This window comes from Engystomops pustulosus, chromosome 10, assembly GCF_040894005.1.
Source record: "Engystomops pustulosus chromosome 10, aEngPut4.maternal, whole genome shotgun sequence".
In the NCBI taxonomy this organism is placed as follows: domain Eukaryota; kingdom Metazoa; phylum Chordata; class Amphibia; order Anura; family Leptodactylidae; genus Engystomops; species Engystomops pustulosus.
The window spans coordinates 44,343,731-44,359,308 of NC_092420.1; the positions used below are offsets into that span (position 1 = coordinate 44,343,731).

General features: G+C 42.2%; 1 protein-coding gene across 2 annotated transcripts in view; it reads right to left on the reverse strand.

The window, feature by feature from the left end:
• The window catches only part of ATF6 (activating transcription factor 6), a 274,539-nt gene that overhangs the window by 197,843 nt on the left and 61,118 nt on the right, over positions 1 to 15,578 (reverse strand). For both annotated transcript variants that reach the window (XM_072128529.1, XM_072128530.1), the window contains 2 exons: positions 13,071 to 13,271; positions 8,766 to 8,953 (listed from right to left, as the gene is read on the reverse strand). In XM_072128529.1, the coding sequence (XP_071984630.1) occupies positions 8,766 to 8,953; positions 13,071 to 13,271 (389 nt within the window). The remainder of the gene's footprint in view (positions 1 to 8,765; positions 8,954 to 13,070; positions 13,272 to 15,578) is intronic.

A 15,578-nucleotide genomic window follows, 5' to 3' on the forward strand; every position in this document is an offset into this window, starting at 1 on the left:
TTTCATGTCCATTTTTCACTCCCCACCTTCAAAAATCTATAACATTTTTATTTTTACACGTAAAGAGCTGTGTGACTGCTTGTTTTCTGCGTAACAAATTGCACTTCATAGTGATGGCATTAAATATTCCATGCCATGTTCTCGGAAGCGGGAAAAAAAATCCAAATGCAGTGAAAATGGTGAAAAACGTATTTGCGCCATTTTCTTGTGGGCTTGGATATTACGTCTTTCACTGAGCACCCCAAATGACATGTCTACTTTATTCTTTGGGTCGGTACGATTAAGGGGATACCAAATTTGTATAGGTTTTAGAATGTTTTCATACATTTACAAAAATTAAAACCTCGTGTACAAAAATTATTTTTTTGATGTTGCCAACTTCTGGCGCTAATAACTTTTTTATACTTTGGTGTACGGAGCTGTGGGTGGCGTAATTTTTTGCGAAATTTGATAATATTTTCAATGATATCATTTTTATAGATTTTTTTTATATTTATATATGGCAAAAAAATGCCATTTTCGACTTTGGGCGCTATTTTCCGTTACAGGGTTAAACGCATTGAAAAACCTTTATCATATTTTGATAGATCGGGCATTTTCGGACGCGTCGATACCTAATGTGCTTATGATTTTTACTGTTCATTTATATTTATGTCAGTTCTAGGGAAAGGGGGGTGATTTGAAATTTTAGGGTTTTTTTATTATAATTTTTTTTTTTTAACTTTTTTTTTAATTTTTACTATTTTTCAGACTCCCTAGGATACTTTAACCCTAGGTTGTCTGATCGATCCTATCATATACTGCCAAACTACAGTATGGCAGTATATGGGGATTTTCCTCCTCATTCATTACAATGTGCTATCAGCACATTGTAATGAAGGGGTTAAAACGAAATAGCCTCGGGTCTTCGGAAGACCCAATGCTACCATGGAGATGGATCGCCGCCCCCCGATGACGTCACGGGGAGCGGCGATCCCAGGTAAGATGGCGGCGCCGATGCGCCGCTATCTTTTTGAGGCTGCCGGCAGCTTTGCCGGCAGCCATCGCTGTGAAAACACCCCCGATCGGTGCTAGCCCCGATCGCGGGTGTTACAGGTAAGCCTTTGCTGCAATATGCAGCAAAGACTTACCGGCTATGGAGAGGGCTCAGCCCGTGAGCCCTCTCCATGCAGCGCGACCCAACCGCCGCCGTGAATACACAGCGGGCGGTCGCAAAGTGGTTAAAAACCTCTTGTGTGGCAGGGGTTACTGTTTTGTGAAATATTGTAGTGGCTTTATTTAGACATGAAGTAATGTCATTCATATCAGTCAAACAGGTTGCCCCAGAGTTGGGCCTCATTCACACTGCTGCATGGGGGATGTATATATCCGGCCGATATACGTCCCCCATTGGCGGCAATGGGCGCATGGCACCGTACCACTCTGTACCCCGTTAAAAAATAGAGCAGCACTCTCCCCCTCCTCCTCTACCCGCGCGCTACGATACAGCGGGCAACGGTAGTGTGAATCCAGCCTTAGTGCGCGTTTCCATGTTTAAATAAAATGCTGCATAACCTGTAGTTTGCTAGTGTATAGTCTGCTGCTGTACACAACCAATTCTTACTACAGAGTCAGTAAGACACTTCCTGTCACCAATGTGAGGCATCAGCACTGAGTACCAAGCAGTACCTAATGCAATCCATTACAGGCTTCAAGCTGTAACAAATGTGTGCTCTCCAAGTGACATCAACAGTAATCCTCTGTATACCAACAGAGGCAAGAGTTAGTTCTTTTGTTTCAGACATTGATAAAAGAAAATCTGGGACTAGAAAGCAGTTCTACACAGTCTAGTGGTCAAGTTAGGTTACTGCTAAAAAGAGCTTTATGCTTCTGGCTTCTTTATCTGTGTTAGGTTTGGTCCCGAGTATAGATGATGAGGATGAGTACTACAGATCAGTCATCAAATGAATTACATCAGAAAAGCCAAAAATACATTTTTAAATCATAAGGTTTTAAGCATCTGTGGGATGTTTTTGAAAAGGACACGACACTTTACAACTCAAGAAGTTTATTACCGGCTTAAAGGACATCTACCACCAGGATCAAGGATTTTAAACCAAGAACACTTACATACTGGTGTGTGCCTCCTCTGGCAGCATCTGCTTTTCTCTGAGTTTCTTATACCCTGGGTTTTACAAAAAGAGGCATAAAATAATGCAAATGAGCCAGAGGGGCTCCAGGCTCCATAGATGTTAATGGAGCCTGGAGTCCCTCAGGCTCATTTGCATAATTTTTAACGTTTTTTTTTTCTTGAAAACAAAGCATAGAAAGCTTAAAGAGCAGATCCAGCAAGGGTGCACACACCAGTATGTCAGTAAGCTTGGTTTACAACACCTTGATCCTGGTGGTACACGTCCTTAAAGAAGGACCTATCCATATTAAATACTTGTATTCCTAATTATAGAACTATTAGGTTTTATATTTTTAAACCATATATGTGCAGTTATAAGACCCAATGGTTAACCTACTATAACTCAGCAGTGCATCCCTGCATAGTTACCATAACAATGATTGAACAGCATCATCTCTATATTTTAAAAGCCATAGTGACCATGGTCAGATTTTTGTTCACATAGATAATGTTCAACAAGCGAGGGCTTTTGAAAGGAAGTGAGCAAAAACACATAAAAATTAACACACACAGTACAGACCAAAAGTTTGGACACACCTTCTTATTCAAATTTTCTGTATTTGCATGACTATAAAAATTGTAGATTCGGACTGAAAGCATCAAGAATATGAACACATGTGGAATTATATACTTCTATTCTAGGTTCTTCAAAGTACCAACCTTTTGCACACTCTTAGCATTCTCTTGATGAGTTTTAAGAGGTAGTCAACGGAAAGGTTTTGATTTCACGGGTGTGCCCTGTGAGGTTTAACCCCTTAGGGACGTGGCCCTTTTTCGTTTTTGCATTTTCATTTTTCATTCCCCATCTTCAAAAATCTGTAACTTTTTTATTTTTCCATGTAAAGAGCTCTGTTTGGGCTTGTTTTCTGTGTAACAAATTGAACTTTATAGTGATGGTATTTATTATTCAATGTCGTGTACTGGGAAGCGGGAAAAAAAATTCAGAATGCAGTGAAAATGAAGCCGTTTTCTTGTGGGCTTGGATTTTACAGCTTTTACTGAGAGCGCCCCAACCACATGTCTATTTTATTGTTGGGTTCGGTACGATCACGAGGATACCAAATTTGTACAGGTTTTATAATGTTTTCAAACACTTAAAAAAAAAATTACTAATAACTTTTTCATACTTCAGTGTACGGAGCTGTGAGTGGTGTCAATTTTTGCGACTTTTGATGATGTTTTTAATGCTTTCATTTTTAGGACTGTATGGGCTTTTGATCACTTTTTGTAGAATTTTTTATATTTTTCAAAATGGCAAAAAAGTGGCATTTTCTAATTTGGGCGCCAATTTATTTTGATAGATCGGACATTTTGGGACGCGATGATACCTAATGTGTTTTTACTTTTTATTTATATTTATATCAGTTCTAGGGAAAGGGGGGTGATTTAAACTTTTACTTTTTTTTTACTATTTTTTCATATTTTTTTGCCATTATTTTAGATCCTCCAGGGTAATTTAACCCTGCAGGGTCCGATTGCTAATACTATATACTGCAATACTACTGTATTGCAGTATATAGCTATTTTACAATGATTTTTAATAGCCTGCCCTCTGGTGGCTATTAGAAATCATTGCACCTGGCAAGCTTTACGAGTCTCTATGAGACTCTAGGCAGCCATAGCAACCGATCGCCGCCCTCCGATGACGTTCCAGGGGGGCGGCGACCGGGCATCCAAGATGACGGTGTCCATGTAAAGGTAAGTTAGGTGCCGCGGTCGGGTTCGAATGCCACTATCGGTGCCAGCACCGACCGCGACAGTGACAGGCGGGTGGTGGCTGTTTTATACAGCCGTTACCCTCTGTGTATGGGGAGAGCTCAGCTCGTGAGCTCTCTCCATACACCCCTTGCCGCGCGAGGACGATATAATTCGTCCTCGGTCGGCAAGGTGTTAATAAGTGGGATTTCTTGCCTTATTAATGGGGTTGGGACCATCAGTTGTGTTGTGCAGAAGTCAGGTGGATACACAGATGCTTGTCCTACTGGATAGACTGCTAGAATTATGGCTAGAATTATGGCTAGAAACAAAAGCAGTTAAGTAAAGAAAAACGAGTGGCCATCATTACTTTAAGAAATTAAGGTCAGTCAGTCCAAAAAATTGGCAAATCTTTGAAAGTGTCCAAGTGCAGTTCCAAAATCCATCAAGCGCTACAAAGAAACTGGCTCATATGATGGCCTCTCCTAGAGCCACCACTGCTGCGGAGGATAAGTTCATTCGAGTGACCAGCCTCAGAAATCGCAAGTTATCAGCAGCTCAGATTAGAGACCAGGTCAATGCCACACAGAATTCTAGCAGCAGACACACCTTTACAACAAGTGTTAAGAGGAGACTGTGTGCAGCAAAGTCTTCATAGTAAAATAGCTACTAGGAAACCACTGCTTAGGACAGGCAACAAGCAGAAGAGACTTGTTTGGGCCAATAACACAAGGAACGGACATTAGACCAGTGGAAATCTGTGATTTGGTCTGATGAGTCCAAATTTGTGATCTTTGGTTTAAACCACCGTGTCTTTGTGCGACGCAGAAAAGGTGAACAAATGGTCTCTACATGCCTGGTTCCCACCGCGAAGCATGGAGGAGGAGGTGTGATGGTGTGGGAGTGCATTGTTGGCCACACTCTTGAAGATTTAACCAAAAATGAGGGTATACTGAACCAGCATAGTTACCACAGGATCTTGCAGCAACATGCTATTCCATGTGGTTTGTGTTTAGTTGGACCATCATTCATTTTTTAACAGAACAATGACCCCAAACACTCCTCCAAGCTGTGTAAGGGTTATTTGACTAAGAAGGAGAGTGATGGGGTGCTACGCCAGACAGGGGCGGACTGGCCATTGTACCCACCGGGAATTTTCCCGGTGGGCCGGTCGGTCCTGGGCCAGTCTGGGGCCTGTCCGGAGCTGGTCCGGGGCCGGTCCGTACTCCCCCCTTTCAACTTTTGATTTGACCTATAGTACCTGCATCGTACGATCGTACGATGCAGGTACTATTAATCGCTACACAGACGCAGCGCAGCACCGCTGCTTCTGCGTCTGTGTATACCCGCAGCTACACAGGTCGCGCAATTGACGTCATTGCGCGACCTGTGTAGCCTGGAGGAGGCTGACACTCACCACATGTCAGCTGTCCGGCCCTCCCTGCAGCTCCGCGGCTTGGTGTGGAGGCGCGGAGCAGTGACGTCACTATCCCGCGCCTCTACACCAAGCTACCGGCGAAGACCGAGGGAAGACAGGATGGAACCTGCGCCAGAGGTGAGTATTATGTTTTTTTGTTTTTTTTTTGAATGATAGAATGGGGGGCATTATTCTATCTATGTGGAGCTGGCAGACGGCATAAATTCTATGTATGGGTAGGGAGCATTATTGATATATTGGGCTGGCAGGGGGCATTATTGATATCTGTGGCTGGCAGGGGGCATTACTGATATCTGGGGCTGGCAGGGGGCATTACTGATATCTGGGGCAGGCAGGGACATTAATTATATGTCTGGGGGGGGGCATTATTGATATCTGGGGCAGGCAGGGGCATTAATTATATGTCTGGGGCGGGGGGGGGGGCATTATTCTATGTCTGGGGCTGGCAGGGGGCATCAATTATATGTCTGGGGCGGGGGGAACATTATTCTATATATGGGGCTGGCAGGGGGCATCAATTATATGTCTGGGGTGGGGGGGTGCATTATTCTATGTCTGGGGCAGGCAGGGGCATTAATTATATGTCTGGGGCAGGGGGGGACATTATTCTATATCTGGGGCTGGCAGGGGGCATTAATTACATGTCTGGGGCGGGGCATTATCCCATGTCTGGGGCTTGCAGGGGGTATTAATTATATGTCTGGGGCAGACAGGGGGCATTAATTATATTTCTGGGGCGGGCTGGGCACATTATTCTATGTCGGGCAAGCATGGGGCATTAATTATATGTCTGGGGCGGGCTGGGCACATTATTCAATGTCTGGGGTAGACTGGGGGCATAAATTCAATGTCCGGGGTAGGCTGGGGCCATTAATTCTATTTCTGGGGCGGGCTGGGCACATTATTCAATGTCTGGGGCAGGCTGGGATCATTAATTCTATGTTTGGGGTAGGCTAGGGTCATAATTCTATTTCTGGAGTAGGCTGGGGCCATTAATTCTATGTCTGGGGTAGGCTGGGGGCATAAATTCTATGTCCGGGGTAAGCTGGGGCCATGAATTCTATTTCTGGGGTAGGCTAGGGCCATTAATCCATTAATTCTATGTCTGGGGTAGGCTGGGGCCATTAATTCTATGTCTGGGGTAGGCTGGGGTCATTAATTCTATGTCTGGGGTAGGCTGGGGCCATTAATTCTATGTCTGGGGTAGGCTGGGGTCATTAATTCTATGTCTGGGGTAGGCTGGGGCCATTAATTCTATGTCTGGGGTAGGCTGGGGCCATTAATTCTATGTCTGGGGTAGGCTGGGACCATTAATTCTATGGCTGGGGCCATTAATTCTATGTCTGGGGTAGGCTGGGGGCATTGATTCTTTTTCTGAGGCAGGCTGGGGGCATTAATTTTATGACTGGGTCATAGTAGGAGCTCTATCCATACTGGGGTGGCGTGGTGGGGCGGTTAAGGGGTTTAAAGGAGAGAAAGAAGAAAAAAATTATCCTTACCATTACAGTGTGTTACATTATGGGGCACTATTTGTGTGGTACTAATATTTCAGGGGGCTCTATTACAGTATTTAGGGCACAGTATTGGTGGTAGCAGAAGAAGGGACAATGGGAAAGTGCAGAACATAAGACGTCTGTGTGGTAAACTCTGCAGGAAAGCTGTGTACCTGGAGGAAGAGACAAGGAGATGGTGGAACTAATGGAGAAGATGAGGAACGAGAACAATCCGAGGACACGTCACCTGATGTCACTGGATGCAATAGGTGAGGATCTCATGTGTTTTCTGTAGCTGTATATGATAAATACGGATTTTTTCTGTGTTCGATTCTGTGTATATATGTCTTATTAAAGTAGTTATATCCCTGTAAATAGGGGGCAGTATTATAGTAGTTATAATCTTGTACATAGGGGGCAGTATTATAGTAGTTATATTCCTGTACATAGGGGCAGTATTATAGTAGTTATATTCTTGTACATAGGGGGCAGTATTATAGTAGTTATATTCATGTACATAGGGAGCAGTATTATAGTAATTATATTCTTGTACATAGGGGGCAGTATTATAGTAGTTATATTCTTGTACATAGGGGCAGTATTATAGTAGTTATATTCCTGTACATAGGGGGCAGTATTATAGTAGTTATATTCCTGTATATAGGGGGCAGTATTATAGTAGTTATATTCCTGTACATAGGGGGCAGTGTTATAGTAGTTATATTCTTGTACATAGGGGCAGTATTATAGCAGTTATATTCCTGTACATAGGGGGCAGTATTATAGTAGTTATATTCCTGTACATAGGGGGCAGTATTATAGTAGTTATATTCCTGTACATAGGGGGCAGTATTATAGTAGTTATATTCTTGTACATAGGGGGCAGTATTATAGTAGTTATATCCCTGTACATAGGGGGCAGTATTATAGTAGTTATATTCCTGTACATAGGGGGCAGTATTATAGTAGTTATATTCCTGTACATAGGGGGCAGTATTATAGTAGTTATATTCTTGTACATAGGGAGCAGTATTATAGTAGTTATATTCTTGTACATAGGGGGCAGTATTATAGTAGTTATAATCTTGTACATAGGGGGCAGTATTATAGTAGTTATATTCCTGTACATAGGGGCAGTATTATAGTAGTTATATTCTTGTACATAGGGAGCAGTATTATAGTAGTTATATTCTTGTACATAGGGGGCAGTATTATAGTCGTTATAATCTTGTACATAGGGGGCAGTATTATAGTAGTTATATTCCTGTACATAGGGAGCAGTATTGTAGTAGTTATATTCTTGTACATAGGGGGCAGTATTATAGTAGTTATATTCCTGTACATAGGAGGCAGTATCAATCTACTCTTTCTCCGAATTGCACATGTATGGAACAGGGGAAAGTTATATAAGGCTGATTGGGTTGTGTGTTTGCATCATTTACTGATCGACAGGTCACATTCTTTGCACATTAGATTCACTTACTAGCAAAAGATGTTCTTGTTTTGCATTAAGGCCATCTACCAACAATTTGTCTGTTATAACCCCACCCACATTATCTGACGACACCTACTTGTTTTGACTCCGCCCATAAAATGGGGCCACTTTTATAGTTTTTTCCAGGGCCATTTTAAATTCCCAGTCCGCCCCTGACGCCAGATGACCTGGGCTACACAGACCTGAAACCAATCGAGATGGTTTGGGTGAGATGGACCAGAGTCTCCAGCTCAGCAAAAGGGCCAACAAGTGCCAAGAATCTCTGGTAACTCCTCAAGACTGTTGGAAAACCATTTCAGGTGACTACCTCTTGAAGCTCATCATGAGAATGTCAAGAGTGTGCAACGCAGTAATCAAAGCAAAAGCGGTCTACTTTGAAGAACCTAGATTATAAGACATATTTTCAGTGGTTTCAGACTTGTACAAGTATGTAATTCCACATGTGTTAATATAGACACACAATTCTGTACTTACATCAGCCGTACAATCAGCAGTCTGGATCGATGTTGGTGGAAGTGAATTGACAGGTGAACTTTGCAGGGTAATAGGTGGTGTGGAGTGGGGAGGAGGTGCCCCACTAACTGCAAGTACAGGCTGTGAGGCTACTATCCCAGGGGTAGAGAGCTGTACAACAGCAGAGGTGGTTAGAAGAACTTGCTGACCTGTAAAATAAAGTTACAAAATCAAGTGGACCTTACATTTACAAACAGTCAACTGCTTAGACATCACCTTTTCACTGCCATTGGCTCATGATGAAACAAGAACATTAACACTAAACTGCACACATAGTGGCATACCTGTGGAATTTACATTTCTGCTGAGGCAATAAACTGACCAACTATCCAGAAATTCCTGTGGATTTTTGTGTGGATTGTTGTGGATGGGAATTGTTTAGATCCCATCTACTTGTCTTGTACTGTATTTTGCAGATGATTCTCTGCGCTACAACTTCCTGGTAACATGCAATGTGTGGAGGAGACCTAAAGGGTACTGCACTTGAGCACTGAGATAAAAGATGTGTTTCTTGTTATGAACAGTTTAAATGTCTATGCAATGTTTTTTGGATTAGAGTTGGTTATCTGCCTCAAAATACAATTGGCTTTTTTTAAATTAAAATTGCTTGAACTCAAATGGAAGGAGATTGTGAAATGGATTTAGAAATGGTAAATGTGTGTCAAAATATTCAAAATATCATAGTTTATATACTATGATACCATGAATAGTTTTGAATGAAAATGGCTGGAAAAATACTATAGTCAATCAATTCCAACCTTTAATAATTAAAGTGGATTCCCATGAAGACCAGTTAGGCTCTTCCACGAGATAGGGCCTAACTTGTTGATCAGTGGGGGTCTCAATGCTGTGACGCCCACATCTCGTGAGAATGAGGGGTCCAACCGAACCCTTGCTGCATAAGAGTAATGGAGCAGACAGCCACGCATGACCGTTCTGCTCCCTTAATCTCAATGGAGCTGACGGAGATCGCCAAGCGTGATATTTTGGGTCTCCAGAAAGGCAATCAGGCCTTGAACATGTACAAAGTGTCCCCATAACAACCTCGTGTGGCAGAGAGTTCAATAGTCTCACTGCTCTTACACTTAAGAATCCCAATGGCAATGGTAGAACCTTCTAGGCGTAGAAGATGGCCCATTGTCCTAGTCAAAGGTCTGGGGGCTGCGACTGAGCCGTGGCTATCACATCTATCTAGTGTGCAGAGGTATATCAACCCATGATTGCGAGGCTCGGGCCCCTCCAGTTGCCGGCGATAGCTGCTGGGGGAGGGGCGCCAGGGATAGCTGGTGGTGGTGTGGCCCGTCTGCGGCTGAGCCCATCACAGATTAAAATCTGTGCAGATGCTGGGTTCCCCATTACAGCTTTCTGCTGTATGGGAGCTGTCCTCCGATACAGCTGAAAGCAGGGACTGAGAAGGAAGTGATACACACCGACAATTCCTATTCTGTCAGTCTTTGCAGCAGGAGCGCGTGGGAAGGCGGGCACATGACTTTCAGCACTGAAGACCTCAGCCAGTGCCAACAGAGCAGATGGGGGGAGTATATATATATATTTTATTTTTCTGTCCTGATCCTGGTATATAGTAAGGAGGGGGGGGGGAATGTCTCCTGGTGTATAATAAGGGCGGGTGGGGGGAAATAATGTCTATTGATATGAAATCAAGGGGGTGGCTACTAGTATATAATAACGAGGTGGGTTGAATAATGGCTACTGGTATGCAATAAGGGGGTGGGAGGATAATTGCTGCTGGTGTGTAATAAGAGTTACTGCTTTGCTAAACATTAATGAATGGAAGTAAACATATTACTATGAGGATATCAATGCTGTATAACAATTAATGGGCGCAATATATAAATTTGGAGATTTTATTTGTGTGACATTAAACTGTAGGTGACTGGTGTTTTTAGAAGCAACGTCTCGCGATGTGCTGTGCAGAGCCAAAAACATTTTGTGGTGAATTCTGTAGCAATACTTCACGGCTATCAAAGTTCTGTAACTGATGGAGAAGAACCCCCATCATCTGTGAGAAGCCACCAAGATGAAGACCAGGGTATATCTTAGTACAGGTAATGTGGGTAAATATATATTTATTTATGTGCAACTGTATTTCAGTGGTGGTTGTGTGCGTGTGTGTAAATAGTTTGTATAGAGCATATATGGTATACCGTATTTTTCGGACAATAAGACCCTCCTTACTATGAGACACACCCCAGATTTAGGCTTTCAAAAAAGGAAAAAATATTATTTTAAACCAAGCAAAACATCCCAGTTGGTCGCACTTAAGGACAGCACACACAGCTTTGCTACATCCATGCCTTTACACACACAGATCAGCTATAAACACACAAACAGAAATAGGAACACACTCACCACTGCTGCATACACTCTGCACTACTATACACAGTGGGCACTGCAACATACACCCACACTGACCGGGCACTACTATACACATAAATACACAGCACTACTATATATACATATAAGGAACACTCTGGGAAGTACTACACACATGATTACAAGCACAGCTCTGCTATACACATATAAGGAACACACTGGGAAGCACTGCACATATACAGAACCCTTCCTCCCCTTCTTCTTACCCTGTCCCAGCGAAGTACGTCCCCATTCTCGGCAGCATCAGACCTGTAGTGATGTAACATGCTTCTGACATCACCGCAGGTCCTGTACCTGTAGGCAGAGGGAGAGAGCAGTGTGGAGGCTCTCCTCTCTGGGAGATCAGGTGCAGCTCTATATCAGGGCATCACCCGATCTCCATTACACAGGTCAGGAGGGTTTGGCAGTGCTTGATCCGCCTGACCTTCGGTCTATAAGACACAGGCAAGATTTTTTTTCTTGCTAAAAAGTGCATCTTATAGTCCAAAAAAATACGGTATGTATATTCTGAGATATACACGTGAGCATCGCAAGTTCATAAAGGCAACTAAAAGACGCAAATTTCTTAGAGACAACGAAGACTTGATTGAAACATGTACACAAATGGCATGACAAATTCACCTCGAGACATGAATCCTACCTCATCATCAAAAGAATCATCATTCTCGGATTCAGGTCCAGAAAATTCTATGTTCCAACGACAACCACATTTTTTTTAGATCGACGCTCAAGACCACGAGGAGGACGACGAGGCAGAGTAGTGGGCAACTCAACCACAGAAAGTCCCACGATGTCTACACGCTCACAGGTAGGACTAACCCCCAAACTCTTACCATCAGCATATCCTCCCACTCCTTGAGTCCAGCCCAAATAAACCGACTTTCTGTCCCATATACCAATTTGACACATTTCAAGTGAACCCCCAGAGGTTCTTCTGCAAAATCAGACTCAAGAGGACATTTCTACGAGTCTGATAACCTACCCAAAACAACCAAGGACATCACAGATCAAGCAATCGACATCAAAGAACTTGGTCTTAAAAACAAGAACACGTACATGCCAACCCCCTGCCATTGAGACGTACATACAAATGGTCTCTAAGGACATTGACCAGATTCGGAATGATCTCAATAGAGGTTGGTACAAAACTCCCAGAAACATCTTCGGGACAGACAGGCCCTCCACTCATTATTACAGAGTAAGGAAATTATTATCAAGCCCGCCGACAAAGGTGTTGCTTTGGTAATAATGGATAAAAAGGACTATGTGGAAGAATGCCTACGCCAGCTAAACGATCACCTAATCTACCAGAAATTGTCCAATGACCCCACTCATAAGATCAGGTCTCACATTCTGAATACAAAAGACCAATATCTCACCCAGGGCATAATTTTCACCACAATGGCCCATTTTCTATCAAACACACATCCAGTCATTCCTGTTTTTTATATCCTACCCAAAATCCACTGTCGATATTCCTTGAAAAAAATCCTCACACCCCTGATCCGAGACACATGGTCATTCCTCCTGGACACATCCACATTCCTCCTTCAGATTCATTAACTAGGTTCCCTTACCCCCTTAGCTAGGCAAATTACATGGGACGTAACTAGCCTATATACGTCCATTCAACGCAACAAGGGACTCCAAGCAATCAAATAACTATTGACAGAACACGACACTAAATCCCCGAAAATTTCCCAAGGATTTACTCTCCTTGGTCTTGGAGCAGAATTATTTAATGTTCCAAGACCAATTCTACCTACAACTCCAAGGGACGGCCATGGACTTTGCCCAATCCTGAATGGGCAATACCCTTTCTACACAGGGTTACGGTTTGCCACATTTATTCAAGTTCAGTATTAACCTTACCTGCTTGTGGCGTTGGCTGAAGCGTAATAAGTGGCTGTTGCTTTGGCAGCAATGTTGTAAGGGGCTGAAGTATAAAAGGTTTTGGAGCAATTCCTGAGGATGAATGAATGTCTGTAGAGGTAGGAAGCAAGATAATTTTCGGTTGTACGGATGGCTTAGGCACAACTGGAGCAAGCTTTCTTAGTTTGATAGAAGGGTTACCTGCAAGTAAGGCATAATGAACACAAAATAGGGTAAGAGATCCAAATGATACATAATAACTAAACTGAATGTGTAAAAAGCAACACTCCATCAGTTGTGGGTCATGCAGGTGATAAAAGATTTTAACTAGATTTTTACCAAAGCTCTCGACACCAACCAACAATATAGTTTCATTAGGTTGTGTGGTAGAAAACAAAGTTACTGTAAATGGTACAAACTCAAGATGGGTTTCTCTTTAACCTTGTGGATGGAATAATGAGTAGAATATATGTCATAGCAGATTTGTGGAATACATTAACACCTAGAGACAGGCAGCCACATTCCAATATAAGAAAGTTAAAGTTAGCAGAAAGTCATGCAAATATATAAATTTAGATTATATTCTTTTGAGAATGTTCCATAATTTAAAAATAAGACTAGACTAGATTATTGCCTACTGACGCACGGTCTGACGGACAGACTTTTTTGTGGGGGGGGGGGGGGCAACTTTAACAGAGTGACACCATTCCGTTGAGTCGTTATAATTAATGCGGCACATTGTCTGAACTTGAACGCCCCTGAGAAGTTTGTGGCGCGGCTTGTATGCAGACACCTGTACTAATTAGTTTGGCAGGTGTGTCCAATTAAAGGCAAGAATACTTCTGTAAGTATTCGAAACAAGCACGAAACAATTTACAATTTACAAGCACGAAACAATTTACTACAAAAAGCTGTCAAAGAGGTTAAAATATTTCAAAAATCTATTTGTAACGTTTACCTGTAATTAAAGATACCTTTCTATTAATTATTATGATGCTTGTTCAGCCTCTATTCTGCTCCATACAGAAGCAGATGTGGGAGGGGCCTAGCCAGGCACATACACAGCACTGACAGAGGCAGTTATTGCACAACTCGGTGCTACAGAGCGCTCAGCCTTCAGCCTGCTGTGCTCAAATAGTCCCTGCATTTACTGATCCCCAGCACAGTAGGAATCTGCCATTGGTGCTGTGTGTCACCTACCAAAGCCCTGACACTGCTTCCTCTCCTTTTAATCCTCGTCACTATATACTTGAATAAGATATTATGATAGATAGATAGATAGATAGATAGATAGATAGATAGATAGATAACAAATGGAAAAGGCAGGCAGCACTCCAAGGTTCAAATCAAACGTGAGTGATTGGAAAAGGTGTTCAACACCGAAGCGTCGCTACCCGTTTCAATAAAAATCACTCACGTTTGATTTGAACCTTGGAGTGCTGCCTGCCTTTTCCATTAGTTGACTACAAACCAGGACCAAGCCGAAATCCTTGGAGGCATTGCACCCCTCCTTCTCAGGAGTCACTTTACTGTGCGGACTTGAACTTTTTCCATTTTAGATAGATAGATAGATATAGATACAGTATAGAAAAACAAATGTCGTGCAGCTCACCTCTCCAATGATTTCCAAAGTTCAGCCATTCGGGGAGTGTGGTGGCGTGAAAAATAAACACGTCTTGCGGTGTGCTCGCGTTGCCTGCCAGGACTGCAGGTGTGTTGATGCAATTTCAATCAAGGTAAACGCAGCACTTCCTTTTAAAATCTTTTTTTCTTCTTTATTGATGACAAAATTTAAAACATGATAGGCAGGATAAGATTACAGCTGACGCGTTTCGAGCTATTGCAGCTCTTAGTCATAGCATGTAAATGTACAAAATGTTTCAGAATTTAAAGGAAGAATCCACCAATCAAAAACATGAGGGGTGTGTACAAGCCAAGCATCACAATACGTTACAGCTGGTGCTGTCTGAATGGATTGCATGTATTGCAGTGTTATACACATCCACATCAAATCAAAACATCATAATATTTCAAGGCAAGAAGAAAACATTAATCTTAGATAATAAATCTGTAAATAACAACTGATATTTGAGAAAATTCAAAGTTATTAGATCTGGGAACAAAGACATGTTGGATACAGGTGCAAATCAATTCATGGTGATACTCCAGAATCACTGTAAACATTCTCTGTAAACATGGAAAAAGTTAACTACATTGCATCCCTACATAGCCAATAGGCCTAAATCTATAAATGATGACTCATTAGAAAAGGAGATATGAACGATAGAACCATGAATGACAGCTGCCAATAAGACACTTTCAATGTTGTGAGATTTGAAAACAAAAATATGCAACTAAAATCATGATGATGTTTTTAGAGTTTCAATAAACATTCAATATGAGTATTCTTCGTGAACGTAGAAAATTTCTAAAAAGAGAAAAAAGCTACCTCACCGTAAACATTTTTGACTGTAAACATACCTCACCGCAAACATTTTTGTAAACATT